This window comes from Prosopis cineraria, unplaced genomic scaffold (genome assembly GCF_029017545.1).
Source record: "Prosopis cineraria cultivar Desert tree isolate PC_DT_omini unplaced genomic scaffold, ASM2901754v1 PC2, whole genome shotgun sequence".
NCBI lineage: Eukaryota > Viridiplantae > Streptophyta > Magnoliopsida > Fabales > Fabaceae > Prosopis > Prosopis cineraria.
In genome coordinates, this window is record NW_026555333.1 from 38672603 (window position 1) to 38692966 (window position 20364).

General features: G+C 31.0%; 1 protein-coding gene across 4 annotated transcripts; it reads left to right on the plus strand.

The window, feature by feature from the left end:
• The first annotated feature begins 3039 nt into the window (after positions 1–3039).
• LOC129300726 (uncharacterized) lies at positions 3040–19480 on the plus strand. 4 transcript variants are annotated; one of them, XM_054939319.1, is made up of 3 exons: positions 3040–3186; positions 3271–3437; positions 19216–19480. In XM_054939319.1, exons 1-3 carry the CDS (start codon positions 3084–3086, stop codon positions 19348–19350), a joined length of 405 nt encoding a protein of 134 aa, XP_054795294.1. In that variant the 5' UTR covers positions 3040–3083; the 3' UTR covers positions 19351–19480. The 4 variants fall into 4 exon arrangements, with proteins under 4 accessions (XP_054795294.1, XP_054795289.1, XP_054795299.1 ...); XM_054939314.1 differs by lacking the exon at positions 19216–19480 and adding an exon at positions 11228–11670; XM_054939324.1 differs by lacking the exon at positions 19216–19480 and adding an exon at positions 11228–11670 and having other exon boundaries at positions 3363–3437.
• Positions 19481–20364: the final 884 nt, after the last annotated feature.

Genomic DNA, 20364 nt, shown 5'->3' on the forward strand with positions numbered 1-20364 from the left:
GTAATTTAAAATATTAATCCTATATTTTGTCATAATTTTAATTTTTACAATTTTATTTTTTTAAAAAAATATAAGGAACAATATTTTAATCAATTAAAACTATTAGGATTGAATTACAATAATTAAATTTTAGAGATTGAATTAAAACTAAGTCATAATTATAAAAACTAAGTTATAACAACTCAAAGGTTAAGAACTAAATTATAATTGAGCCAAAACTTCAATAACTAAATGATTAATTTTTTATAAAAAAAACTAAGCATACAATTGTAAAATAATATAAGAAAATTAAAATAAAAAATATAAACAATGAATAGGCAATATTTATTTAATTAAGAATTATAAAATTAAAGAAAATGTAAAATATATAATCATTATGGAAATAAAAATAAAAATAAAATAAATAAAATTTGTAATTATATTTATGATATAATATTATTAAAAAGAACTAATTTCTGGTGAGACAAGTGGATGGGTTATAAAAAAAAAAAAACCGTGTGTGTGTGTGTGTGATTGGGAGTGTTAGATGTGCAGAGGATAGGCAGTTTTGAACAATTTTTTTTTTTTTAAAGAAAGAGCTTCAAAAATAAATAAAATTAAAAATAAAATAAACGCCCGACCTTCGACTGGAAAAAAGAAATTTAAAGGATTACAAAATTAAAGGAAAATGTAAAATGTATAATCACTATATATTATGGAAATTAAAAAAAAAAAAAAACAACGAAAGTGAAAAGCATTAAGCAATGCCAGCATGTCTCCTAACACTACCATGTGCCTTATGAGCCATCTCTCGTGTCTTACCTTTACCCAGCAGATCAGCCAACAACACATCAGATAAATTAGGGGCTCGTTTGGTTTGCTCATGTTTTTCATTCAACAAGTAAAATTGAAAGTTGTTTAAATAAAATATTTTATAAAAAATATATTTAAATAGTGCCGAAAGTTTTGGCCCAAAAAAAAAATAATGGCTGAAAGTGAATTTAAAAAACATAACTATTTAAAATTTTTAAAAAATAAATTTAAAAAATAAGATGTTATTTGACTATAATACTGTAAATTTAATCTGTTATTTTTTTACTTAAAAAATAATTAATTCATTAAAAATATAATTATCATTTTAATAATAATAATTATGTATCAAGTTTTTAGCATCATAAATTAAATAATTAATTATTTTAATTTTTAGCATTAATGTATAATAAAAATTATAAATCTTTATCACATTTTTTAAAATTACAAATTTAAAAAGTACAAATAACTAGATATCAAGTTTTTAACATTATAGATTAAATTTTATGTTATTTAAAATCTTTATCACATTTTTTAAATATTTTAAATATATTATATTTGTATAATAAAAATTACAAATAATCATGAATCAATATCTTTTTTAATAATTATACATTTAAAAGCACATTTTACTATCATAATCCAAACAATTTTTAGCATACCAAATTAATTTTTAAAAAAATATATCCAAACACAAATTTCGCTGTAATAACTAACTTTTAATAAATTAATTTTTGCTAAATAAACTTTCACTATATAGATTTTTGATAGACTAAAAACAAAACACACACTCTTCCCAATTTATTACTTCTTGTTTAAAATATAACTAGTTTCTAACAAAAATATGTATACCAATAAAATTCGTATGTGCATGAAAGTATATATTATTTTATTTTTTATTTTTAGTTTCTATGTATGATGAGTGAGAAAAAGATCCAAAATTCCCAGACACAAAAATCTAAATTAATAAATACAAAAAATAAAATGTAAAAAAAATTATAAGTACTATATTACTTATATTTTGTATTAAGATAGTAAAAAAAATGTTTATATTAGGAAGTTTTTTTTTTTTGGGTCATAAATAGGAAGTTTGAATTAAAACGCTGATGCAGAGAAGAAAGCTGAGAAAGGAAACTGTGACGAGGCAGAGAAGAAAGCTGAGAAAGGCCCTAATGGTGAAGACCCAATTGGTCATGACGTGGCCAAAAGTTTCCTGGGGAATCAGAATATTAATGGAGAGCAGCAGCGCATGGGACCAGTTCAAAGTTCAAACTGTTGATGGTTGGACATAAAAAAATAAGCATACAATTGTAAAATAATATAAGTAAATTAAAGTAAAAAATGTAAACAATGAATATGCAATATATTATTAAAATATTTAACTAAGAATTACAAAATTAAAGGAAAAATGTAAATATATAATCATTAACGTTATGGATATAAAATGTAATTAAAATAAATAATTTTTGTAATAATATTTAAAAAAAATATAATTTTGAGTCCCTGTACTTTATTCAAATTTTATTATAAGTCTTTATACTTTTTTTTAATATTCTAAGTCCCTATACTTTTATTTTTTAATTCTTTAGAACAATATATTTGTAATGTTTTTTCTAATATTCATAACACTCCTTCCATCTCAAATTATAAGATATTTTTAAAAAAGATTTAACATTTTAAAATATAAGACACTTTGATAAAAATAAGGTTTCATTTATGATATTTTTTTAATATTATCCTTTATATATATTATTTCTATTCAATATTTTTTTATCAATGGAGTATTAAATAAGGATATTTTTAAAAATTTATTTTTTTATCTTCAAAAAATAAAATTTTAAAATATATTTAATAAATTTTATTGATGAGATCTTATCTAAAAATATTTTATAATTTAAGACAAAGTGAGTATAAAATTATTAAAAAATAATATTTTCTGGTGAGACAGGTCAATTGGTTATGAGAAAACCAATTACATATATATATATATATATATATATATATATTATATTTGTAATTGACTGATGCTTGGAATTGAGAGCTGTAAAGAGTTAAGGGGGACTGTTAGATGTGGCAGAGCATGGATATTTTTGAAGATTTTTTTTTTTTTTTTTAAGGAAGAGCTTCAAAAATATTAAAAAATAAAACAAAAGCCAAGTGCTTCTACTGGAAAACACAACGTCTCTATTTACTTTGCATCCGAACGTCTTTCACGTCACTCTTCCTTTCACTTCCGCTCTCTCCCCTTCTTTCACATCACTCTTCATTATAGTCGCTTGAACTGCTTCCATGCAATGCATGTTGGTTTCACCATTTCAGTTTCAGTTGGACTCTTCTGCAACTTTTTTCTTCTTCATTCTGAGTATTCGAAGGTCGCGGCTAGCATCTCAGCATCTGGTATGAGCTTCATCTTTTTCTTTTGAGTTCCTCTCCACATTTTTCATATCTTTTAGCTGTTGAAGTTAAAAATCGTTTTGGCAGATTTTGATTCTGGATTTTTTGGCTACTGGCTTTTCCTTCTTTTTCTTTCTTCTTCTTCTTCTTCTTCTTCCTGCTTCCTCGACCCGCCCCAGGGTTCCGGCACCACTCGGCCAGTTCTTCCAAACTCGTCCCTACGTCTCTGCTTTGGCTGCTTCGAAGCTCTACAGGTATGAGCTTTGCTAGCTTCTTGTCTTTTTACCCTGTTACTTTGCTTTTGTCTCGTCTCTGCTTGCTCGGCACTGTCCAGGACTTTTGTAGCTCCTCTCTCCTCTGGTTTTGAACTCCATCAACCAAGTCTAGTTAGTTTTAAATTTCTCTATGATTCAAAATAGTAATGATTATATTACCAAAAAAACAAAATCTACATTCCAAGAAATTTGCATGTGTTGAAATTTAGGGAGTTGCAAGAAAGTCTGAAACTCAGTTAACACTGTGAGACCCAACCAGATTTGGTTTTAAGTTAAAAAAAAAAAAAACAACAGCAACCCAAACAAACACTGGACCGGACTAGTCTGGTCTGATCCGTGTTTAATTATTTTTGCAAATATTTTTTATTTGTATATTTTTGTTTTTAGATGTTTTCTGCCATTTTTATAATCTTATCAATTCATCATTTCTTCACTCTCTTGAGCACGATGCGGTCCTCTCAATTTATTTTTTTCTTCTTTAGTTTGCGATTTTGTGTTCTCGATCTCTACGTAATGTATTCTCTGTTCTTTCTTGTCCTTTCTTCACAATCAACTTTGCATCTCATACCGTTCAAATCTAATATATCTTTTCCTCCTCATCGCAAATCTGTGTACCTCCTTCATTCTTGTTGTCAACCTCTGCTTCTTCTTCCTCATCGCAAGTCTGGTTCGGTTTGGAGCCGGGTTCAACCGGACCGGACAAGACCGGAGGGCTAAAATATCTAGCCCGATATAAAAGCAAACCAGATCGGTCTAGTGTGGCTGTTGTGCAGCCCAAAATATTTACGTATCATTTCTTCATTTTGTTATAGAAAAGCAGTTTTTTTTTTTAACGTGTAGTCTGAAACATTGAGCTGAGTTGGAGCAATTTTTACCATGTTAAAAGGACCTTTTGTGCCACGTCAGGTTATCATTTGGCTTGCTCCAATTTACTACAACATTAATCAACCCCTTTCACATTGGCTGCTGCTTGCTACTGTTATCTGATTGAATTTATTATTATATAATTAATTCACTCACACCCAAATTATTACAAATCAAATGGAGGTAAATTTAATTTTGGTATGACATTAGATTAGGACTAGTCTTAAGGTTCAAAAGATTAGGGGATATGAGTTATTTCAGGGTCAACTATATCAATTTTTATTTGCATTTTAAAGGCAAAATTACTATATGTATGTATGTTTCATCATGTTATTTTCAAGCAATAACTTTGTATTAGTATTATTAGAAAAAGTTAAAATTATAGCCTGCATAATTTATTTGCACTAAATATCTTTATTTTTCATATTTTGTACTTTCTTTAAGATTTAAAGATGGCTTCTTCATCGCACCCTCAAGCTCGCATTAGTACATTACTTTTTAGAAAGTAATTGAATTTAAATTACACGTTCTAGCACTTATGTCTATGTTATTCACGTGGTATTTATTGTCCAGGCAATTGAGTTGCTAGCAATAAAATTTTTTTATATTATGTAAAACTGTTTATGGTATTAATTAATAATTAAACATTTTAAATTATTAAAAACAATAATGAGTTTGGCAACAATTTTAAATTAATAATTATTAAAATGTTAAAAATAACAGAAAATTATGTAAGTACTTATCAATATGCTTATTCTTGTTAAAAAATTCTTTTTCAAAATCAAAACGTTTTGATTTTCCTAGATCACAAATTTTGGCAACAATTTGCTTGTGTTATTTATCTTTATGAGAGGAAACTAATATAATATTATATGATGTTAAGTTTTTATCCATTTTTGATTTATGAATTTGAAAAATAGCTCAAACTGTATCCCTAAGCACCAAAAAAATACAATCGTCTAGTGATACATATTTCTTATGAAATTCTTTATTTTCATTTTCCCCTCGTTTATGGTGCCTAGGGTTATTATTAGTGTTGTTTTTTTAAATCCACAAATTGAAAATAATGTATAGGAATTTGATATTAGATGATATTATATTAGTTTTATCTCATGAAGATAATGAAGATAGATAATTTATTATCAAGATTTGTGATTTGAAAAATCCAGACTAATTGATTTAGAAAAAATTGGCTAGATGAGAACAAGTATATTGATGGGTATTTCTATAATTTTTTATTATCTTCTAACATTTTATAACTTTAATAAAATTTTAATAATGAGAAGTAATTTTTTTATATTATGTAAAACTGTCTATGGTATTAATTAATAATTAAAAATTGTAACTTATTAAAAAAATAATGAATTTGGCAAAAATATTAAATGAATAATTATTAAAATGTTAAAATTAATAAAAAAAATTATGTAAGTACTTATCAATACGCTTATTCTTCTTACATCAATCTTTTTCAAAATCAAAATGTTTTGATTTTCGTAGATCACAAATTTTGGCAACAATTTGCTTGTGTTAATTATCTTCACATGATGGAATTAATACAATATTATCTGATTTTAAGTTTTTATGCATCTTCGATATATGAATTTGAAAAATAGCTCAAACTGTATCCCTAAGCACCAAAAAAATAAAATCATCTGGTGATACATATTTCTTTTGAAATTCTTTATTTTCATTTTTCCATCGTTTATGGTGCCTAGGGTTATTGTTAGTGTTGTTTTTTAAATCCACAAATTGAAACTAATGTATAGGAATTTGATACTAGATGATATTATATTAGTTTTGTCGCATGAAGATAATGAAGATAGACAATTTATTATCAAGATTTGTGATTTGAAAAATCCAAACGAATTGATTTAGAAACAATCAGCTAGATGAGAACAAGTATATTGATGGGTATTTTTATAAATTTTTACCTTCTTTTAACATTTTATAATTTTAATAAACTTGTAATAATGAGAAATAATTTTTCTATATTATGTAAAACTGTTTATTGTATTAATTAATAATTAAAAATTTTAAATTATTAAAAACCATAATGAATTTGGCAACAGTTTTAAATGAATAATTATTAAAATGTTAAAAATAATAAAAAAAATTATGTAAGTACTTATCAATATGCTCATTCTTCTTAAAACAATGTTTTTCAAAATCAAAATGTTTTGATTTTCGTAGATCACACATTTTGGCAACAATTTGCCTGTGTTAATTATTTTCACGCGACGGAACTAATACAATATTATCTAATGTTAAGTTTTTATACATTTTTGACATATGAATTTAAAAAATAGCTCAAACTGTATCCCTAAGCACCAAAAAAATACAATCGTTTGGTGATACATATTTCTAATGAAATTCTTTATTTTCATTTTTTCCTTGTTTATGGTGCCTTGGGTTATTGTTAGTGTTGTTTTATAAATCCACAAATTGAAAATAATGTATAGGAATTTGGTACTAGATGGTATTATATTAGTTTTGTCTCATGAAGATAATGAAGATAGACAATTTATCACCAAGAGTTGTGTTTTGAAAAATCCAGGCAAATTGATTTTGAAACAATTGGCTAGATGAGGACAAGTATATTGATGGGTATTTCTATAATTTTTTATCATCTTTTAACATTTTATAATTTCAATAAAATTGTAATCATGAGAAATAATTTTTTTATATTATGTAAAACTGCCTATAGTATTAATTAATAATTGAAAATTTTAAATTATTAAAAACCATAATGAATTTGGCAACAGTTTTAAATGAATAATTATTAAAATGTTAAAAATAATAAAAAATTATGTAAGTGCTTATCAATATGCTTATTCTTCTTAAAACAATCTTTTTCAAAATCAAAATATTTTGATTTTCCTAGATCACAAATTTTGACAACAATTTACCTGTGTTAATTATCTTCACACGACGGAACTAATACAATATTATCTAATGTTAAGTTTTTATACATCTTTGATTTATGAATTTGAAAAATAGCTCAAACTGTATCCCTAAGCACCAAAAAAATATGATCGTCTGGTGATACATATTTCTAATAAAATTCTTTATTTTCATTTTCCCCTCGTTTATGGTGCCTAGGGTTACTGCTAGTGTTGTTTTTTAAATCCACAAATTGAAAATAATGTATAGGAATTTGGTACTAGATGATATTATATTAGTTTTGTCTCATGAAGATAATGAAGATAGACAATTTATCACCAAGATTTGTGTTTTGAAAAATCCAGGCAAATTGATTTAGAAACAATTGGCTAGATGAGAACAAGTATATTGATGGGTATTTCTATAATTTTTTATCATCTTTTAACATTTTATAATTTCAATAAAATTGTAATAATGAGAAATAATTTTTTTATATTATGTAAAACTGTTTATAGTATTAATTAATAATTAAAAATTTTAAATTATTAAAAACCATAATGAATTTGGCAACAGTTTTAAATGAATAATTATTAAAATGTTAAAAATAATAAAAAAATTATGTAAGTACTTATCAATATGCTTATTCTTCTTAAAACAATGTTTTTCAAAATCAAAATGTTTTGATTTTCGTAGATCACACATTTTGGCAACAATTTGCCTGTGTTAATTATCTTCACGCGACGGAATTAATACAATATTATCTAATGTTATGTTTTTATCCATTTTCGACATATGAATTTGAAAAATAGCTCAAACTGTATCCCTAAGCACCAAAAAAATACGATCGTCTGGTGATACATATTTCTTTTGAAATTCTTTATTTTCATTTTTCCATCGTTTATGGTGCCTAGGGTTATTGTTAGTGTTGTTTTTTAAATCCACAAATTGAAAATAATGTATAGGAATTTGATACTAGATGATATTATATTAGTTTTGTCGCATGAAGATAATGAAGATAGACAATTTATCACCAAGAGTTGTGTTTTGAAAAATCCAGGCAAATTGATTTAGAAACAATCGGCTAGATGAGGACAAGTATATTGATGGGTATTTCTATAATTTTTTATTATCTTTTAAAATTTTATAACTTTAATAAAATTTTAATAATGAGAAATAAATTTTTTTATATTATCTAAAATGATAATTAAAATTTTTAAATTATTAAAGTTTCAAAATGTAAAAAACAACAAAAAATTACAAAAATACTTATCAATATGCTTATTCTCATTAAACCAATCTTCTCCTACATCAAAATGTTTTGATTTGTCTAGATGACAAATTTTGGCAACAATTTGCCTATTTTAATTATTTTCATTGGTTGAAACTAACACAATGTTATCTGGCATTAAGTTTCTATCAAACATTTCTTATATTTCTGACAATACACCATTATGATAACCATGGTTAATTATATTTCTTATAAAAAATTATCATACCATAAGAAACTCTTTTTGAAAAGATGTATGAGCTCAAATTATAATTTAAAACAAATTAAACAAGGTAGTGGAAGCATAGAAAACAAGATACATCTCTTAAACACCTTAAATGGGGTATTCTAGAAATTCTCCAGAAATGCACCATTAGCCACAGCGGATGGCATAGAGGACTACGTTCCTTTCTGTGCATTGCGATGCAACACACTCTTGCTGCCATTGATAGCACTTTGAAACCAATTTTCGGAACATGTCATTTCACATTCGATATTCAATTTAAGCAATTCAAGTGTCTACATGTAGCTCTTTAAGCCACCTAGTTATTGGAACCAGTCTCATACCTATACTCTTTACAATTTCAAAGTTGAACACCCAAACATAAAATGATCCATTTTCTTTTCAAAATAGCCACAAGAGTGTCCAAACCCACATATCTAGTGCCAATAACCTTGAAACCACTTGAACCAAATGAAATGGATCACAAACAATCTGATAGAACAATTATACAACAATCAAAACAATCTAAATATAGATTGGCCACCAAAACCCCAATTCCATAATGAATTCAAAGGGATGACAAAAATTCACATTAAACATCATGTTAGCCATTCCAACACATAAACAGTACAAAAACATCACTTGTATTAATATCTCAACCTCTTATTATAATTTCAACGCAGATAATCATTCTAGGCCGAGATACATGTTAACTTCTAGAAGTTCATGTTATTTCATCACATTTTCTTTAGATTCTAATCCATTTTGACTCAATTGTATATGTTTTTATTGCCCAAATTAGGAAAATGTGCATTTTATTTTGGGTTTATATTCTTAGCTTTGATTTGTTATTTTTGGCCTAAGTTCATATTATTTTGGTTGAAATTTCAATTACAAGCATTTCTGGAGCTTTGTGGATGTTTTTAGAAGGCTTTTGGATGAAAAAATTAAGCACAAAATGAATGATTTTTGTTAGCTGCAAAAACAGTGTAAAACTGCCAAAGTTGTCCCAAATTCGCGACTTTCATTCGCGACTTTTGCCTCTGTTAGAAAAATGCTGTATTTCATTTATCAGAAATTAGTTGGCTAGAACATATATAAGCTGAAAGCTCGAACCAGAACACATTCTTTAGACTTTTAAATACATTTGGAGCTTGGTTGTGCTAGGGTTTGGGCATTAGAAGAGTTAAGATTAAGAGATTGAAGCTTTGAAGACATTTAGAGCTCATTTTCTTTAGTTTTTCTATTCCTCTTCCCTTACCTCTTGTAATATGAAATGGGTCCACTTATTTTGTATATTTATAACTTGTGGATGATTATGAGTAGCTAAACCCTTTGTTCTAGGATTATTTGAAACCCTTGTATGGATTAACACTATATTTCTCCTCTCTTTTTGTGATAATGATATATATGCGTTTATTTTACTCTTTTCTTAATGCTTCTAAGTGATTGGCCATTATTTAGATGTTAGGTTCACTTAATTGATGTTTGAAAGGGCTAGGTTGAGTGTAAAACTTGGGTAATATTGTGCAAGAACTTGATATTTACATGTTGAATAGATGGTTTTGCTAGTAAGATAGAGATATACTTGCTAGCCTTGCATAGCCACATTAGGGTTGGTGTTTAAAATTGAGTTTTATTAATTGTAACATGAGATTGGGCAATTAATCTAACTAAACACTTGTTCATGACTTGAGAGAACTTGTCCAAGTATTTTTAGAACCCTAGGTTAGCACTTATTTTCATTAAAAACATTTATGAGAGGGGGTAATTCTGGTGTCCTAAAATGCAAGGGGCATAAATAATCCTAGGTCCTAAATTATGTTTGAAGTTTGTAAATCACTCACTTTTCTTTATTTTCTAGTGTTAGTTTCATTTGCAAAATCATTTTCACCTAACTATGTGTAGCTCAAGTTGATCGAATTTGCTTAGTCTTTTGCTTGATTATAGTTTTTAAACAAATCCTTAAGGGAATAATACTTTACTCATTTTATATTATTTGCTATGAACTGTACACTTGCGGTGAGCAATAACTTTTTAGTGCCGTTGCTGGGGATTTGCTTTTGAAAATATTTTGATCAATTTTAGACTAATGATATTAGATTTTGCTTGAGCTTTGTAGATATTAGTTCTAGATTTTTATTTTGTCTTTGTTTAGTGTTTTTGTTTTAGTTTGATACTTCTTTAGTTATTTTCTTCTTTAGGTACCCATTTGGCATATGCTAGCCATAGGCCTAAAAGGATTGGAAGTTATACTTGAAAGATTAACAATCTTTGAAGAAGCCAAATCTTAAAATTTTGAAAGAACTCCTGAAATTCAACTTGAAAACATGGTAGAAGACTAGTATGACACCACCTCAGTCAATGGCTTTACTAATCAAAATTTGAGGGGTACTCAATCTTGTATTCAAATGCTTGAGTTTCAAGCACATACTTTTGAGATCAAGCCTGCCATGATCACAATGCTTTAAATGAATGAGGTGTTTCATGGTCTATTCAATAAAGATGCTAACAAGCATTTGATGTCTTTTACAGAAGTATGTGACTCTTTCAAACAAAATGAGGTGCCTAAAGATGTCTTGCGCTTGTGGTTATTTCCAATTTCTCTATAAGACAAGGCTAAAGAATGGTTCAACAATCTTCTCAAAGGTTCTATTGGTTCATGTGAGGATCTTGAGAATAAGTTTAGAGCTTGATTCTTCTCTAATGATAAAACGGTAGAAACAAGATATGAATTTCTTAGCTTTAAGTAATATCCATATGAGCATCTCTATGCAGCTTGGGAGAGATACAAGATGTTAATAAAGAAATGCCTTAATCATAAGGTGGATAAATGGATAGTAATTCAAATTTTTTGTAATCATCTGAATCCATCTTTTAAGGCCATGGTTGATTTTATCACAAATGGGGGATATCAAAATGTACCTATCAATGAAGTTTTTTGCCTCTTAGATCAATTGTCTGTGAACAACACTCAAAACACGGATAGAACGAATACATCAATGGTGACTAGTGCTAAAGATAATTCTTCTTCCTAAATTGTAGCCATCTTGAATGCAATGAACAAGCGTTTTGATATGTTGGAATCTCAAATGCAAAGGGAAAATTCTCCTAATGTGCATGCTATCCAAGCTATTCCAATTGTGTGCAATCAATGTAACAATATTCACATGCCCGATTAATGTCCTCTTTATATGACCACTGAGTTTGTCAACTATATGGGCAAGTTTTAAAACCCTCACAACAACCCTTACTTTCAAACATATAACTCAGGATGGAGGTATCATCCTAATTTTTCATGGAGTTAAGGGAATTCTTCAAATCAACCTTCATCCTTTAATGTCAAGCTAATTCACCCTCTGAGTTTTCAAGCTCCACCAAAGCCAATATTGGTTAAGGAAGAGGAGTTTAGAATGGAAAAGATGTTATCACAAATCTTGAGTAATCAAGATTCTGCAAGAATTGAAACTAAGGCAACTTTTACTCTTCATGATACCGTAATTAAGAATCTTGAAGTGTAAATAGGGCAATTGGCTTCACAAACGAATATTATGTCAAGAAGTAATCTCCCTAGTGACACCATTCCAAATCCTAAAAAAGATGGTAAGGAAGAGTGTAAAGCAATCACTTTAAGAAGTGGGATGCAATTACCTGAAGTTCTTATGCCAAGTGCAAGTGGTGTGAGTAGTGATGCTACTAAGGTGGTTGTTGATGATGAAGTAATTAATGAAGAAATTATGGTTGAAGAGTGTGACAACTTAAAGAATAATCAAGAAGAGAAAAAGAATGAAGATAAAGCCAAAAAGGTTGGTCATGAGAAAAAATAACAAGAGACTAAGCCAAAATATGTGCCCCTACCACCTTTTCCTCAAAGGCTTAGGAAGCAATAAGAAGATGGCCAACTCAAAAAGTTTCTTGATATATTCAAGCAATTGCATATCAACATTCCTTTTGTGGAAGCTTTGGAGCAAATGCCAAAATATGCTAAGTTCATGAAAGATGTGCTCTCTAAAAAGAGAAGGTTTAATGAGTTTGAGATGGTTATTCTAACTAAGAGTTCTATAGATATCATTAAGCAACTACCTTAAAAGATGAAGGATTCCATTAGCTTCTCAATTCCATGTCATATTGGAAATAAATTTTTGGGTAAGGCATTATGTGATCTTGGTACTAGTATCAATCTTATGCCTCTTTCTATTTTCAATAAATTGGAGTTGGATGAAGCTAGACCAACGACCGTGACTTTGTAATTAGCAAATAGAAGCTTGGCTTATCCATGTGGTGTTATTGAAGATGTTCTTGTGATGGTGGATAAATTCATTTTTCTAATTGACTTCATTATCCTTGATTGTAAGGCGGATTATGATATTCCTATTATCTTAGGAAGACCATTCTTGGCAATCGTTAGAACCTTGATTGATGTTAAAAAAGGTGAGCTTACTATGAGGATGGATGATGACCAAGTCATGTTTAACATGCACAAGTTGATGAAATCTCCCAATGATCTTGAGCAATGCTTCTTTGTTGATATGCTTGATCAAATTGCACAAGAAGAATTCAATGAGGTAATTCCTAATAATGTTTTAGAAGCCTTGTTGCTAGGAGCTCAATTAAAGACTCAAGATAGAGAAGAGTGTATGGCTATCATGAATGCATCATTGGTTTACTCTAGAAACCGTGTCTAATTTGAATCTTTACTTTTATCTTCTCTTGGTAGACCGTCTTTGAAATCCTCTATTGAAGAGCCACCCTCTCTTGAGTTGAAGATATTACCTTCTCATCTTCGGTATGTCTATTTGGAAGCCAATAACACCTTGCCAGTGATTATTATTGCTGACTTGAATGCATAAGAAGAAGATCAACTTGTGGAAGTCTTAAAATCTCACAAAAGAGCTATTGGGTAGACTATTGCCGACATAAAGGGTATTAGCCCTTCAATTTGCATGCATAAGATTTTTCTTGAAGACAATCATAAAACTTTGTGTAACATCAAAGAAGATTGAATCCAATTATGAAGGAAGTAGTGAAGAAGGAGATCTTAAAATGACTTGAGGCGAGCATTGTCTATCCTATCTTTGACAGCTCTTAGGTGAGCCCAGTTCAATGCGTTCTAAAAAAGGGAGGCATGACTGTAGTGGCTAACACCCATAATGAGCTAATTCCTACCCGCACTATTATTGCATGAAGAGTATGTATGGATTACCGAAAGCTAAATGCGACTACTAAGAAAGATCACTTTCCTCTTTCCTTTATCGACTAAATGCCTGACAAATTAGCTGGAAGGGAATTCTTTTACTTCCTTGATGGGTAATCGGGCTATCACAAATTGCCATAGCTCTTGAGGATCAAGAAAAAATGATATTCACTTGTCCTTATGAAACTTTTTCTTTCAAGTGCATGCCTTTTGGGTTATGCAATGCACCGACCATTTTTCAGAGGTGTATGATGGCAATTTTCTTTAGTATGATTGAGCAAACTATGGAAGTCTTTATAGATGACTTCACGATTTGTGGGGATTCTTATGATGAGTGCTTGATCAACTTGGCCAATGTGTTAAAAAGATGTGAAGAGACCAACTTGGTTTTAAATCAGGAAAAATTCCATTTCATGATTAAGGAGGGCATAGTTCTTGGCCATAGAGTCTCTAAAAATGTCTTGGAGGTGGATAGAGCTAAAATTTCTATGATTAAGCAACTTCCTCCACCTACTAATGTTAAGGGTGTGAGAAGCTTTCTTGGCTATATGGGATTTTATCGCTGTTTCATGAAAGACTTATCCAAAATAGTTAAGCCTCTTTACATTCTTCTTGAGAAAGATGTTGAATTCAAATTTGATGATTCATTCTTGAAAGCATTTGAAGAGTTGAAAGAAAAGACTTGTGTCTGCGCCTATCATGGTGGCTCCTAATTGGAGTTTGCCTTTCATTGTGATGTGTAATGCTAGCAACTTTACTGTGGGTACGATGCTAGGTCAAAAGAAAGAAAAAGTGCTTCACCTAATTTACTATGCTAGCAGAACACTTGATGATACTCAAGAAAACTACACCACGACTGAGAAAGAGCTACTTGCAGTGGTGTTTGCTTTTACTAAGTTTAGATCATATCTTGTGAGTACTAAGGTAATAGTTTACACCGACCATCCAGCTTTGAAGTACCTTTTCAGCAAGAGGGAGTCTAAAGCAAGGCTAATTCAATGGGTATTACTTTTACAAGAATTTGACTTGGAGATTGTTGATAGGAAGGGTACTGAGAATCAAGTAGTGGACCATCTCTCTAAGTTGAGTATTGATGCTCAACTTAAATCTAATATCATTATTGATGAAGCTTTTCCTGATGAGCAACTCTTCAAGGTTGACAACATTCAAGCATTGTGGTATGCATACATTGTCAACTATCTTGTTTGTGATATCTTGCCCTTTGATTTGAAGTTTCATCAAAAGAAGAAGTTTTTCCATGATGCTAAGTTATATTTTTAGGAAGAACCTTATTTGTTTTGCCAATGTGCCGACCAAATGATTAGAAATTGTGTTCCTGAGTGTGAGCAACAAGAAATTCTAAGATGTTGCCATTCTTCTAACTATGGAGGCCACTTCAGAGATGACAAGACAGCATCTAAAATCTGCAAAGTGGTTTCTATTGGCCCTCTTTATTCAAGGATGTATATGTCTTTATTTTAAAGTGTGATAGGTGCCAAAGGATGGGTAACATTTCTAAAAGGAACGAAATGCCACTTAACAATATACTTGAAGTAGAATTTTTTGATGTGTGGGGTGTAGACTTCACGGGACCATTTCTTATATCTTTCAACAATCAATATATCCTTGTTGCTGTAGACTATGTCTCATAATGGGTTGAAGTAGTAGCATTCCCCACTAATGATGCTAAAGTAGTGCTTAAGTTCTTGAAGAAGCATATTTTCACCCGTTTTGGAGCACTAAGAGCCATTGTGAGTGATGGTGGTACTCATTTTTGCAACAATCAATTTCAATCTCTCTTGAAGAAATATGGTATCAAGCACAAGGTTGCACTTGCCTACCATTCTCAAACTAAGAGCAAGCTAATATTTCTAATCGAGAAATCAAGAAGATACTTGAAAAGACAGTAGGAGTGATAATCTTAGTCCACTAAACTTAATGATGCATTGTGGACTCATCAAATGGCTTACAAAACTCTTATCGGCATGTCTCCATATCGGTTAATGTTTAGGAAATCCTATCATCTACCTGTAGAGCTAGAATATGGTGCTTATTGGGCTATCCAAAAGCTCAACTTTGATTTTAAGGCTATGGGTGAAAAGAGATTTCTCCAATTGAATAAACTTGATGAATTTCAGTTTAATGCCTATGAGAATGCTAGGCAATACAAGGAGAAGACAAAGAGATGGCATGACAAGAAAATTTTATGCAAAGCATTTGAGCCAGACTAAAAAGTACTCTTGTACAACTCTAGATTAAGATATTTTCTAGAAAACTCAAGTTTAGATGGTTGGGATCATTCAATGTGGTCCAAGCATTCCCTTATGGTGCTGTTGAGCTAGAGAGCATTGAAGGAGAAAGATTTAAAGTTAATGGGCAATGATTGAAGCATTACTGGGGTGGTGAGGTAGACCATGAAGTAATCACCTTACCCTTATTTGATGCCTCTTGAAGAAGAGAAGAGTCATGCTGAATGACTATAAAACAAGCATTGCTTGGGAGGCAACCCAAGCTCTAAACCTTTCATTCTAATTTTTCTTGTGTAGTTTAGTTGTTTTGGTGAAGTTATGTGTGATCTTATCTTTTTTGTAGGTCAACAAGAAGATATGAGGAAGTATAAGCCTTTAGAGAAGCAAGAAATGTGGCCAAAGAACAAAAGAGCATAAAAAAAAGAAAAATTTTAAGGAAGTTAAGCTATTTAAGTTGTTTTTAGGCTTATAAACTTGTCTTGGCAATTATTTTGAGCTTACTGAAGTAAATGCAAATTTTTGTCATTTGATTCTCATAAAAAAATGGTTCCTTTTGGGGTTACTTGCATTTTAATTGAAGAAAATTGTGTATGATTGATTAATGATGGTTAGAGATAGATTTTGGAGTAAATATAGTACTTGGAAGTGGTTTTAAGGGGTAAACAAATTAGATTTTTAAAAACAGAGTGCTGCAGAATTTTACTGTTAAGAAAGTTCTGACAAAAGTTATGACTTTGGACTGACGATTTTGATATTCCAGAGAAGGTGAAAGTCATGACTTTCATTTTAGGCTTAAATCCAACGTCACGACTTTCATCTCCTCTGGACCTGTTTAAAAAAAATTTAGGTTTTCTTTTTCAAAAAAAAAATAATATTAATAATGATTTTTCTTTCCTTTCCTTTTCTTTTCTTTCCCTTATGTGCTATGTTTTACAATATTTTAAAATATATATATAGGTATAATATTAATAATAATTTTTTTCTTTTCCTTTCCCTTATGTGCTCCGTCTGCAACTTATATTTTTTTTAAAAAAAATTTGGTTCAATATTTGGAAAAACCTCAGCTCCCCACAAATTGTTGCCTTGCTCGCACTCTGTCTCTCATCTCCCTCCACCGCCCTCTTTATAGCTATTTAGATCTTCATCTCCCTCCACCGTCGTCCTTGAGCTGCAGGTCCTCTCCTCTCGTCTCACTCACGGCATCCCTCTTTCTACCATTATCGTCAACTGGAGCTCCACTCTATTTCATCGCTTTCACCATTGCATCCCTGTGCATCCACCGCTAGCATTTACGACGTCCCTCTCCTTTTCCGGAAGCCACTATTTCCTTCTCATGTTGCCCTTTCCATTTGAGCTACACTGTTCACCGTAGCTTCCATGCCCATCTGCTACTGTATCTCCCTCTCCGCCATAGCTATTCGTGGAGCTCAAGGGTGTTTCTGGTGCTATTCGTCCCTGTTTCTCCTTCTCAAGCTTCAATCTCGACTCTACCCAAACCTTCATCATTGACCCTTGTGTAGCCATCACCTCCTTGCTTTACCTCTACCAGCGTTGCAGCTTCTCTCAACCTCCATTTGCCGTCGCCTCTATTCACCTTATTGCTGCCATTGTTTTGAGTTATTCCACCATAGCTATTCATGGAGTTCCAGGGTACTTCTGCTTTTGAATCGTTGAGCTGAGAGTCTTATCTCGTTCGTAGTTCATTTTCATTGTGCTCCATGACCTTCTTTTGCTCCTTGGTTCATTTTTTCATTTCTTAAGTAGGTCTTTAACTCTTCCCTTCCTGAGCCAATTATTCTCGTTCCCATTCGTTGTGACTCACTGTCATGATCAATCACAGACCTTTCACCTAGTGTCACCTTCATAGTCGCTTGTCTCCTTCACATTCTTCTTCTCTTATGCTGGGTCAAGCTCCTTTGAGCTTTTGAACCTGAATAGCACCTTACTCTGAGATGCCAGCTAAGCTATTTTCTTCAAAGCATTTTCATTTTTAGGTTCAAGGTAACTTAAATTCTCCTTTTTAAACTTATAATTTTGCTATCTTTATGCTCAAGGATTCTTGCTCTTGCCCTTGATTGTTGCTCTTGAAGATTATTGCTGACTTTTAATTGTGCTTTTAATCATCAAGTTTAGCTCCTGTTTAGCTACCCAAGTACCTTGATTCTGTTGGACATTTTTTATCCTCTGTGGTAATGCTTTTTGCTTTGGTCATTACTTTCTTTTGATGTTGGGTCAGATATGTGCTTTTGATTTTGTTAATAGCTTAGGTCTCTATGAGATATATGAATTGTGAAAAATGTAACTTTTGTTTTGAAAGCAATACTCTGGCATTTTGAAGTGATTTTGTTGCCTCATTTCTGACTTGGAGTACTTAAGGGATTATACTATTTGTTTATGGGTCTGGAAATGTTATTGTTGCTAGTTAAATTCTTTGAATGGGATTGGATTGAATTTGCTTTGGTGGATATTTTTCATAGTTGAATTGGACCTATTGTAAAATAGCTGTTGGGATTTTTAGACTGCTCAAGCATATTTTTATTTGTTTTTCATGATTTAAATTGGGAAGAATTATCTAATTATGCTGTTGTTTGGTTTTAAATCTGGATAGTAAGGAAGTGTGCTGCATTGAATTTTAAGCCCTGTTACTGCCATTTTTTTTCTTAGAGTTTTTGTCGATATGATTGGCTATTTACAGATTGATAATTCCATTTTTGGCATACCCTAAAGGATTAAAAAAGTGATATTGTTGGCATGTTTATACAAGTTGAATTTGCTGAGCATGAATGGGCTATATTTCTTTGCTTGAATGCTCTCATTATTAAACTTGAGATCATGGTTGTAATCAATGTTTAGCACTCATGGTCATGCCTTCTAATTTTAGACTTAGCATTGCTCCTCATGTTTTGTACCCTTTATTAAGTTCAAATTTGTGTATATGGAAGCTAGACCTTATTTAAACATGTTGTATAAAGTGTTGTTTTGTGCTAACTTCATTGAATCTTGTTTTTTCTACTTTGAACTTTTGTCCTTACTTGTGTTGGCTGTTGCTTATTGGTATTGCATTGTGCGCTTTCTTGCAGGCCATGGGTAAGAAAAGTGTCCCACTCTCTAAAAAAGCTAAGATCATTGAGGTTGGTGAAAGTTCAAAGGATCGGGATGGGATAAAACTCGATTTGCCACTACTGCAATTTAAAATTACTTTGAGCAATATTTGAAGGAGAGAAAAATAGTTCAAGAAAGACCCTTCCCTTTGAGATAGTCTGAACAATTTTACATTGATTTGTATGATGTCTATCATGCCACTAGCCTTATCTGTGAATGGATCCATGCCTCTTAGCCGCTTGTTGAAGCTTACTATGCCTACGTTGCTTGCAAGGATACCTTGCGATGTAAGGTGAGGGGCAAATAGGTAGAGATCACTGAGGACACCTTTCAAAAGGTGTACAACCTTTCTCTAATAGCAAAGTGCCAATACACCATTTACAAGAATGATAGAAATCAATTGCCATTTGATGATATAGTCTGAGTGCTATGCCTTTTTGATAAAAATATTTGGCAACATGACACTCATGGCAATCCTAAGAGCATTCTGTGCTGTAATTTAAATAGGACAACTTGTATATGGTGGCACTTCTTGGCATCTAATGTTATCCCAGTGACCCATATGAGTGATGTGACTGTGGATCAAGCTGCCTTGTTGTATGCTTTAATGATGAGGCAACCTATTGACTTTCGAAAGATCATGTTTGAGTACATGCAAAAGTTTCCCAGAAGTAGATATCGCAAGTAGGCATTTGGGTTCCTATACTTGATTACTCAAGTGTGCTTATAAGAGAAGGTTCCCACTTATCCGAAGGATCTTATGCTCCCTCCTTTGTCAAAGTTCAATTACAGAGAAATTAGATGTGTTGAGGGACCAAGAAAGATGCCACATCCAGCTGTGGATGGCAGGAGGCATATTGATCCACCTCATGTTGAGCCTACATTGAGCAACCTCATAGCACTTATCTAGAATATGCATGAGGGCCTCTAGAGCCAGCTAGATTGGATTGACTTTAGGCTCAACCACATTGAGCTATTCTTGCATCAGAGATTTTAGATAGACATACCAGAGGAAGAAGAGGAGGCCAATACTGATGTTGACCAAGACTCAGATACTCACGCTGACTAGCTTCACCCTTCTTTACTTTACTGCTTTTTATTTCTATTTTTAATTCTAATTAGTTGTT

Coding starts and splice junctions, on each gene's coding strand:
- LOC129300726 (XM_054939314.1), top strand. CDS start 3,084: ATGCATGTTGGTTTCACCATTTCAGTTTCAGTTGGACTCTTCTGCAAC. Junction 3,187..3,270: donor GGCTAGCATCTCAGCATCTG/GTATGAGCTTCA, acceptor TCGTTTTGGCAG/ATTTTGATTCTGGATTTTTT. Junction 3,438..11,227: donor GCTGCTTCGAAGCTCTACAG/GTATGAGCTTTG, acceptor TGTCTTTTACAG/AAGTATGTGACTCTTTCAAA.